We start from the raw sequence: 19,745 nt of genomic DNA, 5'->3' as shown, positions 1-19,745 counted from the left end.
GAGACAAAGACTGCTTCCCCGCGGGGCCGCGCGACGCTGGCGGACCCCACGCGAGCGCCTCTGGACCCCACGCGAGCGCCTCCTCCGCGATATCGCCCCTTTAAGCGGCTCGCGCCCGGAATTGGCTGTGCGGGGGAGGTGGGGCGGCGAGCGGCGACGTCACGGCCCCGCCCACTCACTATATAGTGAGGCGGCGACGGCGGCCGAGTGCGAGTGGGGAACGCTAGTGGGAGCGGGCGGCCGGTGAGCGGCTAGGCGCCTGCGCGGTGTCCGGGCCCCTGAGCCCGCGGCGCTGAGACAGCCGGGACGGACATGCGCGGGAGGGCGCCGTGGGGCAGCCGCGGCTTCGCTGGGGTAAGGGGCCTGCGGGCGGGGGGAGGCGGCGCCGCGCCCCTCAGGGCTCCGGGCGGCTCCCTACGCGGGGCGGGTCCCCGGGGCGCGGAGAGGGTCGCCCGGCGCAGAGTCTCCCGGGACGGAGGGAGGGGCCGGCCCGGGGCGCCGGGGACGCGACTCCGGGAGCGGCGAGCCGGGGTCCTGCGTCCGCGCGCTGGCGGTGGCCTCGGGCTCTTTCCTCCTCCCGCCGGGGGCTGCGCTAGTCTGGTCCACACAGCGCGCCCGCAAGCTCTGTCCTGGGAGCTGCGGGGGGTCGGGATCGGCGCCGGTGCGGACCCGCGGTTCTTCTGCCTAGTCTCAGCGACGACGGTCATCCCCAGTCGGTGTTCTTAATTCATCCGAGCAGCCCCGCGCCCTCCTCCCCCTCCCCCTCCTCCTCCTCCTCTCAGGAACGTGATTCTTTGCTGTGATGGTCCTAAATGCTGCCTCAAACGGGAAGGAACTGTAGACTTCTGTGTTCGAAACGAGAACACTTATTGGCCCGTTCTTGTGTGTGTACGTGTGTGTTTATATGTGTATCACAGTCTTATACAAATTAGATGACTCCTTTACCAGGATTGATACTGGATTGGTGCTTGCGAAGTCTATATTAAGATTTCATCATTGCTCGAAAGAAACCTGTCTCTTACCTGATAAAAAAAATATGAGTAGGGTGTTAGTCATAAACGTAAGTGCAATCAGAAGAGAGACTGTAGCTTTAAAAGAGATGTGTTGGTGACTTAGGTGCACCTGCAACACAGGTAGGGCAGGACTGGTTTCTAGGCAACTGTCGGGGGTGAAGAAAGGTGAGGTTAAAATGCCTTCCCCCCCCTCCGCCTTCTGGAGAACAAGTGTTCTACAAAGTTTCAGGCTTTTATAAATCTGTTAAGAATGCAATGGGGATACGTTTGTTCAGGAGACTGAAGCATCTAAATAAGTTCACCATATCTGGTTTTGCCTTCTTTTTTTAACTGCATTTCTTTCTTCTTGTTCTTTTTTTAAAATCCTTACTGGAATTATATAGTTGTAAGTGAAGTTTTCCTTAAACAAAGGCATTTTGGTACCCATTTCAGAAAATGACCAAATTTTGCTAAGACCAAAATAAAAGAAGTCGGTTCCTTGTTAACAGGCCGACTATGATTGGTTATCAGTATGTTATCAATCAAGCTCTTTTCCAGATATTAGCAAATTTGAAGAGAAATACATATGGGTTTTAGCATGGAGTTCAGACACTGTTCGTCATTGCCTTCACTTCATACAGAGGTTTCTTTTTCAGCTGTGTGTTCTTGTGGACACTCACTGGTAGGTGGGAGAGGTCTGGGAGTAATAATTTATAGCCTAACAGATATTAGACTGTAAACTCCTTAAGGGCAGGGACCCTGCCTTGCACAACTTCTATCTTATGCAGCTTTGCACATAGTTGATGACTGATAAATAATTGCAGGAAAGCATATTTTACATTTTAAAGCTCAGCGGGATAGGACTAGTCACTGCTAAAGTTCGGAAAGCAAATCTTGTTTTTTTTTAAATGGCCGTTATGAAATGTCTGAATTATTCATATTTTTGGCAGATAGGGAAAACCACTGTCGTGATGCCCTGGGTTTCCTATTTTCGGTTCACAGTCGATTCTAGTTGCTCTTTCTGTGAGATTTAAATATACTGTAGACTTGAGTTTTTGTGTGAAAATAACTGCTGCTCCTCAGAGGAACCTAGATAATACTTCCTTTCTGCTAATAGTAATGGTAGCTTTTAAAAGCAAGTCACCGGGGACTTCCCTGGTGGTCCAGTGGATAAGACTCCGCACTCCCAATGCAAGGGGCCCGGGTTCTATCCCTGGTCAGGGAACTAGATCCTGCATGCATGCTGCAACTAAGAAGCCCGCATGCTGCAACTAAAGATCCCACGTGCCGCAGCTAAGAGCCGGCACAGCCAAAATAAATTAAAAAAAAAAAAAATCAAGTCACCTAAATTACAGGTGCTGTCTAACATGCTTGAAACTGACCTGAATGTCTACATACCATGAGGTTGCTTTCAAAAGGTGACCAGAAGAGGGGAAAGATGGTGCCAGGGGTAATTCCAGGAATTGGAATGTCACAGACTCCCACCACGGAGGGAGTCTGCTCTTAAGCTAAATGCATTTGAGTGGGTACCTCATCATCAGGATTTCTGTAGCATCCTTTGGTGCTGGTGTTTGGCCATGCGTTACAAAAGCTGATTGGGATAACGCACCAGGTAAACGAAATCCAGTTGTGGCATTCTGGCATTATTCGCACAGTATAAACATGCTTTGTAAAGATAGGTAAAACTGGTGAGTTTTGGGGTTCTGAACGTACATTACTAGCTTAAATACAGAAGTTCGTTTTAAGGTCGGGGGAAGTTAATGTGGGATTCAGATTTCAGAAAGGAAAAAAGGATTCTGCGATTTGGAGTCCTCATTGATACTTGAATCCAATTCTTTATACCATAAAATTGGACACTATTACCGAAAGGCCATTGAATATATTTTTAAAATATGGGGCTCTGGCTACACGACGTAGCCCTTTTCAACTCCAAAGTGCCGTGATTCAACAAAAGATTACAGTTTAACAGAGGAAACAGTAGGAAGGTCAGGATGAGAAGACATTGTCCAAAAGCTCTTGTTAAAGACCCCCAGGATATGAAACTCGATGAGTTACAGATTGGGATTTGAAAATACTGGTCCTCTCTGCGTGGAATGCTCTTCTCCTGACTCTTCTCATGGCTGCCTTTTTTTTCATCCTTTAGATCCAAATTTTAAAAGTCACCTGAGAGAAGCCTTCCCTAGCCACCTGTGTGAATAGGTTTTTCTGCCTCCTTGCCCTCTCTTGTTCTCCGCTCATCCCTTTGGAATTGACCACAATCTGAAATTGTGTGCTTACCTCTCACCTCTCTGCTCGATGGACTGAACCTTAGGCAGCACCACCTAGCGTCGTAGGTAGTCCAGAATAAGCATCCGATAACTATTTGTGAAAATAATGAAGCCCTGCCCTCTAAAAACCAGTGAGCCAAATGCATGAGCTGAGTTCAGTCTTCCCTGCGCAGCTGACCAGCGCTTGGGTCCTGTCCTTTGCGTCAGTTTCTCCGTCTGTAACCAAGAATGTCAGGAGGAGAAACATGGCTGTCGCCTGAAATGAAGACACTCTAGAAAGGAGAGGTGGTGAAAGTGTAGTGGGGAAAATGCTAGATTACAGGGCAGAAGAGCCGCGATGGCCCTTTGCCAACAGGAAGATGCTTGACCTCACTTCATTTCCTCCTCTGCAAAATGGCGACTGTAATCCCTGCCTCCTCTTACAGGAATGCCTTGGGGATCAAGTGAGATATCGTGTTAGAAAGTGTTTTGTCATCTGTGGACCGCTTTCCAAATACAAGACACTTTCTCATTAAATTCTGGATTTTACAATAGAGCCTGATTATCACGCCCCACAGGGATCCATGCTGGGAGTGGATTAAAAGGAGGCCCCTTGGGTATATGTAGGGACCCCTTTTTACGGGCAGAGACAGACCCGTGTATATCACATACCATCTTGTAACGGGTTATATGATGGTGGGGCATCCACGTGTCACTGAAGGTTGACGGTTTCAAAGAACTGTTTGAAGTGGTCACAGAATATCAGACTGATACCTTAACCCACCCTTTCCAGAGGATACATAGGACAGACCTGCACGTAATAACTTGCACAGGAGAATTTGGGGGAGTTGAAGTATAATAGGAACTTTCACAGGCTAAAAGGTTGCCCAAGAGAAAACTATTACCAGGCCGCGAAGCCCCAGGACAGTCTGTCTGAGCCACCCTGAAACCTTGAGCATCGCAGTGGGTCAGATCTTCCCCCGGTTTAATTAAGAGCTTGGAGAGCCGCGTGGTGTGTGGGAAGAGCCTGGCTCAGGTCTGGGCCCCAAGTTCCTTAGCTCTGTGCTTCCGGCTCCTTGGCTGTAAATGAGGGTGGTAATAGGCACCCACCTCCCAGGGTTGTGGAGAGGATTAAATTAGTTAATACACATAAAGCACTTGGAACAATGCCTGTCAGATAAGTGTCCGGTGAACTAGTTATTATCCTTACTGGGTTTCTGTTCACTGTAACAATCTCGAATTACCCATTGGGTGACTTAAACGGTCATTAATTAAATTTGAAGTTTTAAAGACTCGCTTCCTGTCATTAGACTATTGTGCTCATTGTCATTAAAATCTGAATAGAAATCATGTGTCTTTCACAGTTAGAAATCTACCGTGTGCGTGTCTAAAAGGAATAATATTTTTCCCTCCAGTGTGTCTTTGTGTTCTGCTGATGGTAGTGCCTCTGTAGGAAAAGGACAAAGGACAAAAGAATCCATTCCTGCTGTGGGGCGTTTCTGATCTGTCACCAGAGCCGTGTAGGAGACAGGGGATCCAGAGGCTGTCGGTGACCATGGTAGTGAAGGAATACGTTTTCTGTGGGCTTGCCATTTCTTAAAATACTTAGCTAGAGAATATTCTGAATTATTTCAGAACTTAGGTCACCTAGCTTTGACTGCTTCAGTGTGAAGATAAAACATCTTCCTGGTTGCCTTGGTTTTTACCACCTACAAATGGGCCATTGTGGGCCAGGTGCAGGGCTGCAGGAGGACACAACGTCCATCCCCACCGCACTGGGCCACACGCACATCTTCACTGAAACCACTGAGTTTAGTTACTTGTTACTGACTTCATACAACACACTTTTAAATCATCTGGGCATTTAACGCAGAGGCTGTTGATGCTTCCACAGCGGCAGGGCGCTCTCCTACCTTGCTGCTCCTTCTCCCTTCCCCCAGATCATGCCTATTAAAGTGAAATCCGAGAAAAACCCCGAATTAGGGCCTGCGATGTTTGATCATAAACACTGAATGTGTTAGGTGAATGTCAAGTAAGTTTTCTCCTTTTATTAACGAACATTTAAATCCTGTAAAAGAGCTAAACCGAACGTTCAGTGCAGATCGCTTGGCCACCAGTGCTTTAGACACTAATCACAGTATAAATAGTGAGGTTTGGTTTTGTTTTCTTTGCTTTTTCATTTTCCCGAAGGTGATTATTTTAGGCATCTTCAAAGTGAAAGCTGAGTTGGTTTATTTGGGGAGGGTCTCAAATCATGGTATTTGTCATGGTCTTCAGTCAGTTTCTTTTCACAGATTTTGGCTGTGAATATAGTTACCTTATATTTCCCTGGGTATGGAAATAGGTAGGTAGGTAATTGTTAAATGCAGCTGAGAAGACCATTTATCACCCTGGATAAACAGAAATCAGGTTCTTAAACCAGATTGAAAGAAGGAAATTACATCACGCTTTTAAATAAGGAAGCACTGGGCAGAACTGGATGAGCTGTGTGACAAAAATGTGCCCCTCCCCCTCTCGTGGATTGCCTCTGAGATTTATTAATGGGATCTGTGGCCAGGTAAGCCTATCTAGGCTATTGTCTCAAGGTAGCCTGGTTTTTAAAGAACAGTCTCAAAGAGGCTATCCTCAAGCAAAAGGCATGCGATTTCACCTATTTGATAAAGAATGTGCAATGTGCTTTTGGGTGTAACCCCTTTTTTTTTTTTTTTTAAGGAAAATGACCTTAAATTTAGCAGCAAAAACGCAGGAGGTGCATTACAATCCAGAAGAGAGGAGAAGGTGAAATTCAGTGTTTCTAGAAAGCATCCCCTGATTGCTTTGAGTAGACATTTAGTAACAGATGCCAGTTGGGAAAGTTACATTGTTTACCATTTAAGCTTCTAATTTTTACCCAGTCTCAAACTGCCCACTTTGGATTTTGGAAATGAATTTAGTGAAAACTCCTTGCTGGCTACCTGTCGTAGACTTGTTCCGTTAGAATTGGGCAGTGTCAGCAAATGTTAAGTTTATCCCTTACAGACCTGTGTTTTTCCCCTTCTTCACTGGTTTGTATTATAAATTACATGAATCTTTCATGTAATTACTTTTTAAAAAATGAGATGAATATTTTCTCAAAATCCACTTACTAAGTATGTGTCAGAAATGAATGAGGTCAGGATCCGTTGGGGCGGTGGGAGTGCTGTCCTAGAAAGTTAGGCTGATAGAAGGGGACCAGGGGCACAGAATAACCCGAGCCCTGGACATCCTCCTCTGGCTTCTCCCAAGGGAGCGGGTCCATGGAGAGGATGGCCCTGAAGCCTAAATTGATTCCTAACAGCGATTTGGGGAAAGGAGAAGCAAGAGCTTGAGAAAGGTAGATGGGGGCGTCCTTGTGAAGGCCTTCAGTGCCAGACCGAGCAGCTTTCACTGAGAAGCCTTTGAAGACTTTGACGAGGTTGGAGCAGTGGGAGATGAGGGACAGCGATCTGGTGTGCAGGGTGGGCGGGGGACTTTCAGACCCGAGGCAGATAGGGACGGAAGGAAGATAGATTTGAGAAACAGCGTAGAAATAAGCTGTGGACCTTGGCGATTGAATGTACATCTGCTGTAACTCAGGTTAAAAATGGTGCCTTTCAGAGACGTGTGATCTGCTTAGACTGTGAACTGGTTTGGGAAGGGGGAGGGGATGTGCAGTGGGTGACAGGAGGCATTTGGTTAGTAAAGTTGGAGATGCCAGGGGACCATCCGACTGGAAAGGTAATCACCAGACAATAGGAAATGCAAAGTGGAGGCTTGCGCCTGGGCTGGACTCGGCTGGACTCGGGTTTCGGGAAGCTGTCAATGTAGAGTTGAAGTCCTAGAGGGGGATCAGAACTCCAGGCAGGGCCGGGTTGTAAGGAGAGAAAGTAAAGGGACAGCCTCAAGAAACAAATGGTTTTAGGGGTTTTGTTTTGTTTTGGTTTTTTTCCTTGAATTAAAAAAAAAAAGTGATGTTAACAGGAAAAAGTAGTTCACACCTGGGATGGGTATTTAACAGCATTTTTGACACAAAGGCTAAAAATTAGTTCATGTATTTTAGAAAAGTTACTATGCCCAAGGTTATTGAGACCCTGGTCTATACCAGGCTGGGTGGGTTCACATTAGCTTTCGTATTTTTGCATTTCATCACACAGTGCCATCTTGGACTTAGAGATCCTGGTTTTCCCACGTAGGTATCTTTTTGCAGCCGTTTTCCTAATGAATCGTAAGGTAGAGCTAGTTTTACAGTTATAAGGGAACAAACTTTGAAACACGACAGCATCAGTTAAATTTCACTTGAGCGCCGTGTTTCTTTTTGACTCGAGGTTGACCAAATTGATTGACTTTCTTTTTTTTTTTTTTTTTTTTTTTTTACAGAGGAGTATACATATTGAATACTTCCAGAGTTTTGAGAGAGGCATAAAAGAATTCCAGGTGGTTGAGTTTACAACCTGAGGAACACACTTTAAAAGTTTGCTTCCAGACCCCCTGCAGGTTCCCCTTTTTGAGTCTACTGTTGGGAATTATTTTCCAGAGGAAGAGAGCACACAGTGACACTGCCCTGGGAGCTCCCCGTGCGAGCCAGTGGGAAGTTTGGACAGTTTCATAACGTGGCCCATTCACAATTCCCCATTGAAATGTAGAGGCAGGTCACCTTCGATGAATGCACAAAGACACTATTGTGGTCACAAGCGAGCTGCCTCAGCGAACACAATTCTTTTCATACTAAAAAAAAAAAAAAAAAAAAAAATTTTTTTTTCTTAAGAAAGCTAACAAGGAGGTGATGGAAACAATGACCAAAAAATAACTTTTTCTAGAACGTGTACATAATGTTAAGGGACCACTGAAATGGAAGTCCAGAATTCTGAGGCCATTTCAGCAGAGGCGATGGTTACACAATCACCCTGTTGAAAGCGAAGATTTAGATGGCATTCGGAGGCCGACCCACAGTAATTACTGGTAGTTCTTGCTGACCTGCAGACAGGTGAGGGCTGGGCCTTCACCATCCCCTGCAGCACTTTCCTCTAATCTGGATGGGCGATCTTCAAACGTGTGCTTTCAAAACAGTCAGATACCATATTCTTCTTCCTATCTGACCTTTCATTTTTCTATCGCCACAGATACTGTCCCTGTCCTCCTGCCAGTGCTTGCAGATTGCTCAGAAACAGCACCCTAGACCACCGGGCAGGGACAGAGAGGGCGTGTCTAGCAATTTTTTGCTAAATTTTTTTACCTTTAATTTTTCTTAGAGCTTAACTGCATTCAGGGGAAGTAAAAACACATTTGCTTTGTTCCTGATCTTAAAAACCAAGCCTCAGAAACAACAAAAAAAGACCTCCCAATAACTTAGATTTCTGAAATGATGGGTTTTCCCCCCTCTTCTTAATCACATATCTTTAGAGACCGATGAAAGAAAGATATAATGCTTGACTGTTAGAAATAATATTTTAAACCTGTTGAAATCTTTGCCTAGTATATGAAAACAGCTGACTTCGGGAGAGTAAAAAGCTGAGAAGGGCTGATTGGACCCCATCCTCCTTTGTCACTGAAACATTACTGTTTGCATTCCTTTTTACGTGAAAAAAAATGAATCATAAACATTTGCAGAGTATTTTTTAGACCCTTAGCTTTAAAAAAAATAAATAAACCCTATGCCTTACATATTGTATACATTCAATTGATGCTGACAATACTAATAGATGTCGTTGTACAAACATCCATTCAACAAACATTCACTTACTGAGCACCTGCTAACGTTCAGGTGGTGATAATTAATGATTGGGGCGCAGCCTCTTTCCTGAGCTCACAGTCTTGTAGGGGGTGACAGATTTGACCCTGAAACAAAACTCTGACCTGCGTGCCCCTCCCCCAGCACAGCACCCATCTCACTAGTCTTGTGTCACCCACAGTCCTCAGCACGGCACCCAGCTCTCGGTTTGTGCGAAAATACTTGCCAAGAGGATGAGAAAGCGTTAGAAAGTGTATGTACACGTCGCACAAGGGGTCAATGGGACACGGAGACTTGACAAGTGACGTCCCCGCCTTATTCTAAGCAGACACGCATATCTGAAGACAGGGCAGACGGGGATGATACTAACGAATTCACCTCAGTAATGAATAGGGAAAATGGGGACTGGGGACTCCAGACACATCTGACAAGGGGGCGGAGGGGTCTGAAGGTGACAAACTGCTGGGTTAAGAAAACTGTAATCCATGCCTCGCAGCTAGGCAGGACAGACATAAATTACTGGGCACTTCACAGGGGAGAATGTGGAGAATGCAGTCTTCAGTTTGCCTTTAAAAGGGAGGAGGACGCTCTGCAGGCCTCTGCCGAAGCCAGTCCCCCTGCAGAACTTGATTTCCCCAGGAGAATGGAAACGAGTATCTTCATATGTAACGATGTCTTTATTCTCGCAAAAGTAATAACTGGAGAATTTGTCTTCCCGGGGCCCACCCCGAAATACAGAATCCAAGTAAATGCTGGGCTTGTGGGGTTGGTTATCAGGGGCCGAGTGTAGACTCTCCTGCTTCATCAAAGCGTTGGGGGGCTTCCCTGGTGGTGCAGTGGTTGAGAGTCCGCCTGCCGATGCAGGGGACATGGGTTCGTGCCCCAATCCAGGAAGATCCCACATGCCGCGGAGCGGCTGGTCCCATGAGCCATGGCCGCTGAGCCTGCACTTCCGGAGCCTGTGCTCCGCAACGGGAGAGGCCACAACAGTGAGAGGCCCGCCTACCGCAAAAACAAAACAAAAAAAGCGTTGGGTCTTAGCGAATATTAGTGCTGCAGATTCGAACACAGTCATTTCTGAAATTACTTGTGTAGCTCGGGGGTCGGGGTGGGATGAGCTCCACTCTCAACACAGCCACACACTGGAAGGTCCGCGTGTGTGCGCTGGCGGCCGAGGCCGCTGTGTGGTGCCGCTCTCAGCGCGCAGGAGCTCTGCCTCCGCTGGCGACGGTCTGTTTCCCATTGGCTGAAAGCATCTCACATCCTGGATTAGTACATACCCCCGCCCCCCGAAGAAGACTTATAATGTCTACCTTTACGTACCCTCGTGAAAAGTAAGAGCTAGGTAACATAAAAATGGAAGAACTGAGTGGAAGTCGGTCGTGGCATGTTTCTATTCCACAGCCCCCCAAATTCTCTCACCGTGGCGAGTTCCGCGTGTTTCGGGATTGTTCCCTTGACTCTGTCCTCTGTATCCCCTCTAGGGAATGAAAGCCACTGGCTGACCACACATCCCTCCCTGGGCTTCACGAATTTGAAGACTTCCCAGAACAAAGCACAATGTCCATGGCCGGAGTCGCTGCTCAGGAGATCAGAGTCCCGTTAAAAACTGGGTTTCTGCACGATGGCCAAGCCCTGGGGAGCCTGAAGGCCTGCTGGGGGGGCCGCGGCGAGTTTGAGAAGTAAGTGCAGGACGTGGGGCCGCTGGAGCCTGAGCGTGTGACGTCTGAGTGAGGGCGGGGACGCGATTGCTGCCTGTTTGTCACCAAGGTGTCCGTCCTTTCCTTTCAGCGGCTTTTTGAACATCGACCCAATAACCATGGCCTACAGTCTGAACTCGACCGCGGAGCACCTAACATCCATAGGTACGTGTCCTGAGAGCCCAAGCTCCCCTGGCACTTGGGGAGGAGGGTGGTGGCAGCCCCTCGCGTGAGCTTGGCCTCCAGCGTTATTTTCTAAATGAGGGAACGACCTGAGCCATTTCCGACAGGAGCCGGACCCCTAGTGGCGACAGATTCTGAAGCTAAGCATGTTCTTAGCCGCCTTTGCACCTCAGCCTGAGTCTCTGCGTCTCCCTGTGGGGGTGTGAGCTTCTAAAGGCATCCCAGCAATGAGACATAATAACTTTTAGGGACGCCGGACAGGATCTCTCTTCTTCCTGACGAGCCTCGAATGCCTGTTTGAAAGTGACAAGGTGGTATAAGTGTTGACAAAAACTTAGAAGAGTGTGTGTGTGTTAGTCCTTCTAACGTGAACCTGGCGTTCCTTAGATCTTTGCCAAGGGCTGCTTGTCCCATCGCAGGCGAGTCTCTGGCTCGCGGTATCGCAAGGGGCCGGGTGAGCCTTCGCCCTATCTCAGGGCTGTCCTGCATGTGCTGTGTGGTCCACCTCTCAAAGGGCCAGGTTGGTGCGGGCTGGCACTCGCGTAAGCATGTGGGCGTGCGCTACGCACATGTCCAAGGCAGATAGAAGAGATCATTTGTTCTTTGAACCAGATCAGGTGCGTTCCCCACCTCCGGGCCCCAATTACGCCCGCGGCGCTTGCCTGGGTGTGCTCGGCGTTCCAGCGGCTGGGTGTTTGGCCAGGAGCGACCTGGCAGAAGGTGGCAGGAGCGCGGGCAGCTGAGGGCGAGTGCGGTCAATCTTGGGTAACCTCTCGGTCCCTTCCAGGGCGCGCTTCCAGGTCTGCTCCGATGAACGGCAGCCACTTCCCGGAGCACGGCCCCTCTGCCAAGTCCCGCCTGCCCCCTCTCGTCATCCCCTCGAGTGAAGGCTGGCGGCAGCAGGAGGAGGACCGGGTGGCGTGTGGGTTGAAGAAGCTGGCAGTGAACGGGGTCTGTGCCTCCACGCCCCCGCTCACCCCCATCAAGACGCCTCCGGCCCTCTTCCCCGGCGTGGCTCCCTGCGAGCGGGGCTCCAGGCCCCTGCCGCCGCTGCCCATCTCCGAGGACCTCTCCCTGGACGAGACGGACTGCGAGGTCGAGTTCCTGACCAGCTCGGACACGGCCTTCCTTCTAGAAGACTGCGCGCTCTCCGACTTCAGACCCGACGGCCCCGGCAGGCGCAGCTTCCGAGGGTGCGGTCAGATCAACTACGCGTATCTCGACCCCCCGGCCGCCTCAGCCGCGGATCTCAGCCAGGCGCGCGACCAGGCTGCCGGGGCGCCGAGGGCCAGCCCCGCTCCGTCCCAGGCCCACCGGAGACTAAGGAGGTCTCACTCAGGCCCCGCAGGGTCCTTTAACAAGCCGGCCGTCAGGATCTCCAGCTACGTGCACAGGGCTTCTCCCAACTCCGACGACGACAAGCCCGAGGTGCCTCCCCGGGTCCCCATCCCTCCCCGGCCGGCCAAGCCGGACTACAGAAGGTGGTCGGCCGAAGTCACCTCCAGCACCTACAGCGACGAGGACAGGCCCCCCAAAGTCCCGCCGAGAGAACCCTTGTCCCGGAGTAACTCCCGCACCCCGAGCCCCAAAAGTCTCCCGTCTTACCTCAATGGGGTCATGCCCCCCACGCAGAGCTTTGCCCCCGACCCCAAGTACGTGAGCAGCAAAGCCCTGCAGAGACAATACAGCGAGGGGGCCGCCGGTAAGGTCCCCTGCATCCTGCCCATCATTGAAAACGGGAAGAAAGTGAGCTCGACGCATTATTACCTGCTCCCTGAGAGGCCGCCCTACCTGGACAAATACGAAAAGTTTTTTAGGGAAGCAGAAGAGACACACGCGAGCACCCCCATCCAGCCCCTCCCTGCCGACGGTGGTGTCTTTTCGGCCCCAGAAAAGCTGGACTCGAAACCAAGAGTGGATCTGGCAGGCCACGCGAAGCGCAGACATTTCTCCTACGTGGTTTCCCCTTAGACCCTGGGTCCTGGCTCAGCAGAGGTGCCGCATTAGCCATCGGTTCTCCTGCAGTTCCCCAGCCTGATGGCGGTGCACAGGAAGACGGTGCAGGTCGCAGGGTCGGAGGGTCAAACTGTCTGTCTTAAAGAGAAGGGTTTAGAGGGTCATGAGGTGCTGCCATGCTGAGCATCCCTGACCGTGTTAGCGGCAGAGAAACGTCTGCTCAAGTCTGTGATTTAAAGATGTGATGCGGGAAGGAAGGATGGGGACATTTCTGTACGTGCGCACGTTATGCACCCGTACCTACACTTGTGGTAAAATCGTAGATCCTAGTTGCAAGTTAACCAAGTAGTTGCTATCTTAGAGTAATATATATATAGAATGATAAAAACTAAAGCTGGAGGATGGCTCCTGATAGACTGAAAATTGAGCAAATGGAAGAGAATACAGAATACAGTATTGTTTAGATCAAAATCATTAAAAAAAAAAAAAACCCAACTATTTCTGCTTACTAAGTTTGAGGATTTCTGGCTCTGAGGCCTGTTCCGTTGTCTCATTCATTTTTGCAAGCAGTTTTTCCGTGGAGGGCAGGCCATCCGTTCTTTCCGTGACTTAACCTGCCTCCTTCAAGTCGTCCCAAGACCTAAATCCTTTAGGTCTTGCTTTCTGGTCTGTTGCGGGGAGGGCTGGCCACATATTTGGTACCGTATTCTCACGCGTCCGTGTCTCACATCTTGAAAAATGGGAAGGTAACAGAATTCGTCAATCATTTTTCCTTACCATTCCTGCTGTATTCTACCCCCCGCCCCCACCCCAGAAACACAGGGCGCTCGGGGGAAAGCAAACTAAACTCTTTGCCGGTGTTGAGGATGTCAGTTGAAGCAATAATGAAACAGCAACGCGGTTGAGAGGATCTGTGTGGGGACGTGTGTCGTGGGTTTTTTTGTTTGTTTGTTTCTTGTTTTCTTGTCTTGGGTTTTTTCCCCTCCCCTTTTTTAGACTGTATAAATAAACAAATACAACACAAGCTGGACTTGTGTTGCTGGTTCCTCTTCAGTATTTCCTGGGGATTGTTTGCTTTTTAAGTAAAACACTTCTGACCAACAGCCCAGTATGTCTTAAGAGCAGAGGTCACCTCAGCACCTGCTTTGGAAACTCTCACAGTCGGCTGCTCCGCTCGGACAGCTCACGTTCCCATTTTCACAAGCTTCGTTGTATTTATCTTGTGTAGAGCCGCACAAAGGAGATGGTGCTCAGTAACAGAAGTACCTTACTGCGATGTTCTTCATATTAAACAAGCTGTTTACAGTTTAAACTGCTGAGTGATGTTATTTGAGCTATTTAAAGCTTATATTTTAGTATGAACTAAATGAAGGTTAAAACATGCTTTAGAAAAATGCACTGATTTCTGCATTTATGTGTACAGTATTGGACAAAGGATTTTATTCATTTTTGTTGCATTATTTTGAATATTGTCTTTTCATTTTAATAAAGTTATAATACTTATTTATGACACAGTTAACAATGTTTCTTGCCTACAGTCTTATAAAATTTTGTGTCTCGAGTAATATGACAACATGACCATTTTTAAGCACAAGGGAAGATTTTTAAGTAGTCTAACATAGGCTTGAAATTTACCACCATTCCCTAAAATGACAAACGATTTAAGCAATGTACATTTAAATAGTATACAGACAGTGAAAATGAGCTGTTTGTATTTACCTATAACAATTAAGAAGGTGCGTCTGAACCGATGCTGGTTTGTTGCTGTGGAAACAGGTTCCTTCTGGGGAGGGGCGTCCCCATCAAGGGGGCTGTAACAGGAAGCAGCCAGCTCTGACATGGACCTGATGTGACGCATTTTGAGTTTGAGGACTAGGTCTGGATTGCCCTGGACCCTTGGGAAGGCTCTGCTGCTTGCTTGATGCAAGGCCACCAAAGGAAGCCCAGCCTGCCCTGGCCTCTCATTGAGTCACAGATTTGGAAGGCGGGAGGAGGCTGGGATGCTGTCAGGGAGGGTGCCTGTCCGGTGTCGCCTGGCCCTTTGCCTGTTCTCCTCCCTTTCCTCTGCCCTGTTGCTGAAATCCAGCTGCCTGCCGTCCCCCACCCCCCGCCCTCGACACTCCCCGGCTTCCTGGGTGACGGCAAAGCTCTCCATGACTTTAAATGCACCCCTGCCTGTGCTTGGTTCCTTCCACAGTAAAGCTTGAGGCCTCGGAAATGGAATATCTGGGCTGAAAGTCCAGCTCCGGCTCTTTCTAATGACGTGTTGGGCAGATTCTTCAAAATCTCTGTACCTCAGTTTTCTCATTGGTAAAACTGGGGGAGAGGGTGACAACTACGATTGGGAATTATCTGTGACAACTGCGTATCAACCAGTAGCTGGTACACAGTGAGGGCCCTGTCTGTGAACTGGTTTTATGGTTCTCTGTTGCTCATCCTCACCCCACAAGTTGGGCGTTATTTCTGGCAATTGACAGATGAAGAAATGCGTTTGAGGAGTTTCTTCAACAGACATTTGTTGAATAACTACCAAGTGCTAGATCCTCGGAAAACACACCCAGGCCCTTATGGAATCTGAAGCAGTACCTAGTGACCATTTGTGATAAACGCTGGAAAGGAATGAACAGTGGTGGTGACAGAATGGCAAAGGGGCCCCCACCTCTCTGAGGTGATGAGATCTGAAGGGATGGAATCTGAGCCGAAGGAAGCAGAGTGAACTGGGAGGACCAGGACGGGGACCGCGAGGCCGGAGGGAAGCTGGGCATTTGCCAGGGGCCGGAAGTTACCCAGCGAGAGCGACAACGGGAAAGGGTAGCGGATGCCACTCAAAGGTCTAAGAAGGGGATGGATGGGATGGGATGTGTTTCAAGAAGACCAGGGGCTGTTGCATGCAGAACGGATTGGAAAGGGGGAGACTTCAGGACAGAGGCTGTCGGAACTGAGATCCGAGTGTCCGGCGGTGGAGATGGAGAAACACTGGCTTTGAAGATACTTGGAGGTAGAAATAGCAGGTGGTGATCTCAGGTGGGAGGCAGACCCAGGTGTGTGGCCCGGGCCACTGTGCCTGTCCCCCAGCTTCTGGGGGCTCCTGATCACGGCACTGACACCGCGCCATCTGCAGCTCGTATTTGTTGCCTCTTTTTCCCACTCCACTGCCTTTTCTTTGTACTGTGGTCAAGGCCATCTTTAATTCACTGCGTATTTGCTTCCCTCTCACCTTCATGTTGTTCCTTGATTTTGCAAGACTATTATCTTTTCCTGTTTCTTCCTGGCCAGTGCCACTAGTGACCAGAATGCTATCCATAGCACCGCTTGCCGACTCAGTCCTTGGCCAGCACACACAGCAGATGGAATTCTAAGCGCTCCCCTGGCCTAGGGCAGCCCTGGGCCTGCTCTCTTAGTGCTGATAGGACCGTACGGGCAAGGAGACAGCCGGCTCTCAGCTGCCACTGAATGCACTGTTGAGTCCTCACTTAAAGACAGGCCTTACCTAGTTAACAAAGGTCTGGCCTAAAGTCAGGAAGTGCAGGCTCATCTCAACCTCCCACGTCCTCCGGGAAGGATTCCCTGAGCTTCCCTTCCCCATCAATGGGAGACCACAGCAGAGCAGGGCCCAGCCCTATGCAAACAGAAGGAATTTATTACTAGGGACCGTTTCATGGCAGAAAGCAGAAGCTAAGTTCAAGAGGACTCCTTTGTTAAGTCAACCCAAAATCTGGATAATATTAAATTCCAAGTCTCTCTAGGCTGCAGTAATCAAGTATGCATTGCCGATCTTACTAAATTCCACATTCTAATGGAAGTTTAATCTTGTTTATGCGTTGCTTATTTCTCTTTAGGTCTCAAGGGATGTCTTAACTGTGTTATGAAAAGATCTTTTAAAAGGATATTTCTTCAATGCTAGGGGCCCTAGTCAAAACAACAGAGCCATAGATTTTTCTAGAGCAATTCATAGTCGGAGAAAAGAACTACATCCACCTACTGGTTTAAGAATCAAAATATATATTAAGCTATTCTCTATTTTAGTTCTTTTTTAAAATTTTTTATTTATTTTATTTTTTGGCTGTACTGCATGGCTTGCGGGATCTTAATTCCCCAACTAGGGATCGAAACCTATGTCCCCTGCAGTGGAAACACGGAGTCTTAACCACTGGACTGCCAGGGAAGTCTCTCTATTTTAGTTCTTAATTTCATCGCATAATTTATTATATTAGGGTATATGGAGACATTTTCTTAAAAATAAGCTCCTAGCATGGTTATTTCATACATAGCTTCGTTGTTTTTTTGTTTTTGTTTTTTTTACTTTTTGTTTTGAGATTAATTATAGATTCAGAAGTTTCAAAAGCAGTACAGAGAGGTCCCCTGTACCCATTACCCAGATTTCCCCAATGATAACATATAATCATAGTCCATAATCAAAACCAGGAAATTGACATTGCTGCAACATATATATATATATATATATATATACAGTATTTTATTTAGCAGTAGTTACTATCAAAGTGGACTTAGGGCCTGCTTTTTAAAGTTAACTTAGAAATTCATTTCAGCATTCTGTTAGGCATTTTGTGAAAAGCTAATAAAACTTTAAAAACATGTTGCCATGTAAAAATTTCTACATTATGGTAATGGCCACTGAGAAGATAAAACTGACTCGTGTTGGTTTTGACCTGCCAAGATTTTCCACAAGATTAATTTGCATTAGCTCTAGTAAAGATATAACTTCAAACTTGGAGGATTCTTGAATGATTTTTCCTTTAAAGGCCTTCAGATAGACTGAGGTTCCACACCTTTGAATCTGAATCGTGTAACAAACCAGGAGGCAAACTGTGAATTTCCAATCCAGTACTAAAACTTGGGAATGGGGTGCATGGTGGTGGTATGGATTCTTGTTTTAAAGAAAATAAGCTTAGGTCAAACTAAGATACACTCAGAGACTGGTTTGCTTTGCAGACTAGACCATTAGACAAACGTTTTCACCCTTTTCCTCTCCACATTTGAATCATACACCTTTTAAGAGAAGTTTTGGGGTTTTATTTGGAACGTAGAGAGAGGAGAGAATAGGGCCGAAGGTTCAAGTGCATCCGAAGTCAGCTAGCCTCTCCTTGTACTAAGCGAAACAATGTAACTGAAGCATGTCTAATGCAATCTGAGGGTGTGAATTTTCATGCTTGCTTTTCACTTGAATGTATCAAACTTCAAGATACTTCTACCTAAGCAGCCCAGATCTGTTACTAGAGCGTGTTTAGACAGGCTCACCTCGGCTTTCACGTGATCTGCCCAGAATTCAGTGGCAAATGTAGGTATAGTGTTTACGTTTTCCAGCACCTGCAGAAATGCTTTCACATCAGAGCAGCCCTTGACAGCCCTTTGCTTCTCAGGCCCACGGCCACCTGGCAGGGCCGCAGGTGGGGTTTGGGATGGAGAGGGGGCTGGGGATGGTTGGGAAGGTTTTCCCTGCCTAGAAAGAGAGCTGCTGGCAGGCCGTTGGGCTTACACGTGCCTCCCCGTTGCTGTCACCCTTCACCCTGCGATCCCATCAAGTGGCCTGGAACCCAAAGCAAGCCCACCCGTAGCAAGTTCTCTAAAACAGCATCCATGATGGCACGTAAATCTTCTCTTCCTCCCTCCCCCAACCAAAGTAAAAGGGGGAACCGAGGGGTTATAACCAAGGGACTGGTCCTTGGGAACGTACGGGCATTCGTCATCTTGAACTCTGTGCCCTGTTGGGAAAAGGCAGCACCTTCATTCCTTGGAAATAACTTTGGATCCCTGTCAAATAAACATCTTAATCACATGCTTCTTGCATGTTTCTTCATTTCGCAGTTATGAGGGATTAGCCCAGCGCCTCCCCTGGGACCGCGTGACTTTTGTACACTCCCCTCTTGTGTAAGGCAGGATGAGTCTGTCTGTCTGGCCTGAGCTCTGAGTGGCCCTGGGCTCAGCACGCAGGAAGCTGTATTTTGCCTGTGCCAGCTCCTCGGCCGTGCTGGGGTTCTTGCAGGCACTAGTGTCCTGTACACAGTTTTCTTCTACCTAGTAACCGATCACAGCTCCTGGCTAAGCAGAAGCCGGGGCCGGATCCCGAGGTCCAGGGAGACATGGGAGCCCGGCTCCGCGCACCCACAGCAGCCCACACGCATGATAAGACTTGTCTGCATATCGTCCCGGCCCGGGAGGCTCTAATTACACGTCTGGGGCTCGCAGGAGCCCAGGTGGCCCGGCTCACAAGATCCCAGAACTGTGAAGATAGCGTGGGCACAGTTCTCACTGCCTGGGCAGCTGGGTCAGGGAGGCTTCTCCGAGCCCCGTGCATCATTTCAATACGAATTATGACAACCGCCTTCCAAAGACAACAGTCCATTTACCCGGGCGGCTCTTCTCCAAGCACCGCCACAATTTTCTCCTCCCATCAAGGTTGCAGGCTCTACCTTTCTGGTCTTTCCAGCTCAACTTTCCACCTGCCCCCTAACTGGCACAGCAGAAAACTGCTGGGCATCGCGGCAGAGTCAGTGCAAAAAAGCACAATATCGGGGCCCCAAGCAGCCGTGTTTCCCCCACTCAAGGTAGCTTTGGCCTGAGAGGTGACTCGCGGATGCCACTTTGACTGATTGAACCTGTTCCTGCATTTCCTTGACCGTGTTAACAGCCACCAGTTAGCAGAAACGTGCCCTTTGCCAGGGGCAGTGCTGGGCACACAGAGATCTTGCGTGAAGCTATCAGCATCTGCCTTACAACCAAGTGACCTGGTTCAAAAGAAAAGACGCTTGGGACTTCCCTGATGGTCCAGTGGTTGGGACTCCGTTCTTCCACTGCGGGGGGAGCGGGTTCGATCCCTGGTTGGGGAACTAGGATCCCGCGTGCCACGTGGTGTGGCCAAAAAAAAGAAGAAAAGAGGGGCTTCCCTGGTGGCGCAGTGGTTGAGAGTCCGCCTGCCGATGCA

General features: G+C 48.6%; 1 protein-coding gene across 1 annotated transcript; it reads left to right on the top strand.

Annotated features, from left to right (window-relative positions):
• The first annotated feature begins 221 nt into the window (after positions 1-221).
• On the top strand, positions 222-13,644 carry ERRFI1 (ERBB receptor feedback inhibitor 1). The gene is made up of 4 exons (XM_060088914.1): positions 222-354; positions 10,448-10,645; positions 10,755-10,828; positions 11,634-13,644. The coding sequence occupies exons 2-4, from the start codon at positions 10,524-10,526 to the stop codon at positions 12,815-12,817; spliced, it is 1,380 nt and encodes a 459-aa protein (XP_059944897.1). The 5' UTR covers positions 222-354; positions 10,448-10,523; the 3' UTR covers positions 12,818-13,644.
• The last annotated feature ends 6,101 nt before the right edge of the window (positions 13,645-19,745 follow it).

The sequence above is a fragment of the Mesoplodon densirostris genome, chromosome 2 (genome assembly GCF_025265405.1).
Source record: "Mesoplodon densirostris isolate mMesDen1 chromosome 2, mMesDen1 primary haplotype, whole genome shotgun sequence".
Classification (NCBI taxonomy): Eukaryota; Metazoa; Chordata; class Mammalia; order Artiodactyla; family Ziphiidae; genus Mesoplodon; species Mesoplodon densirostris.
This window is presented reverse-complemented; position numbering and strand designations above follow the sequence as displayed.

What these genes read in the sequence shown, in the direction of transcription:
- ERRFI1 (XM_060088914.1), top strand. Translation starts at nt 10,524, where the DNA reads ATGTCCATGGCCGGAGTCGCTGCTCAGGAGATCAGAGTCCCGTTAAAA. An exon ending in GGCCGCGGCGAGTTTGAGAA is followed by an intron (nt 10,646 to 10,754) that starts GTAAGTGCAGGA and finishes CTTTCCTTTCAG; the next exon opens with CGGCTTTTTGAACATCGACC. An exon ending in GGAGCACCTAACATCCATAG is followed by an intron (nt 10,829 to 11,633) that starts GTACGTGTCCTG and finishes GGTCCCTTCCAG; the next exon opens with GGCGCGCTTCCAGGTCTGCT.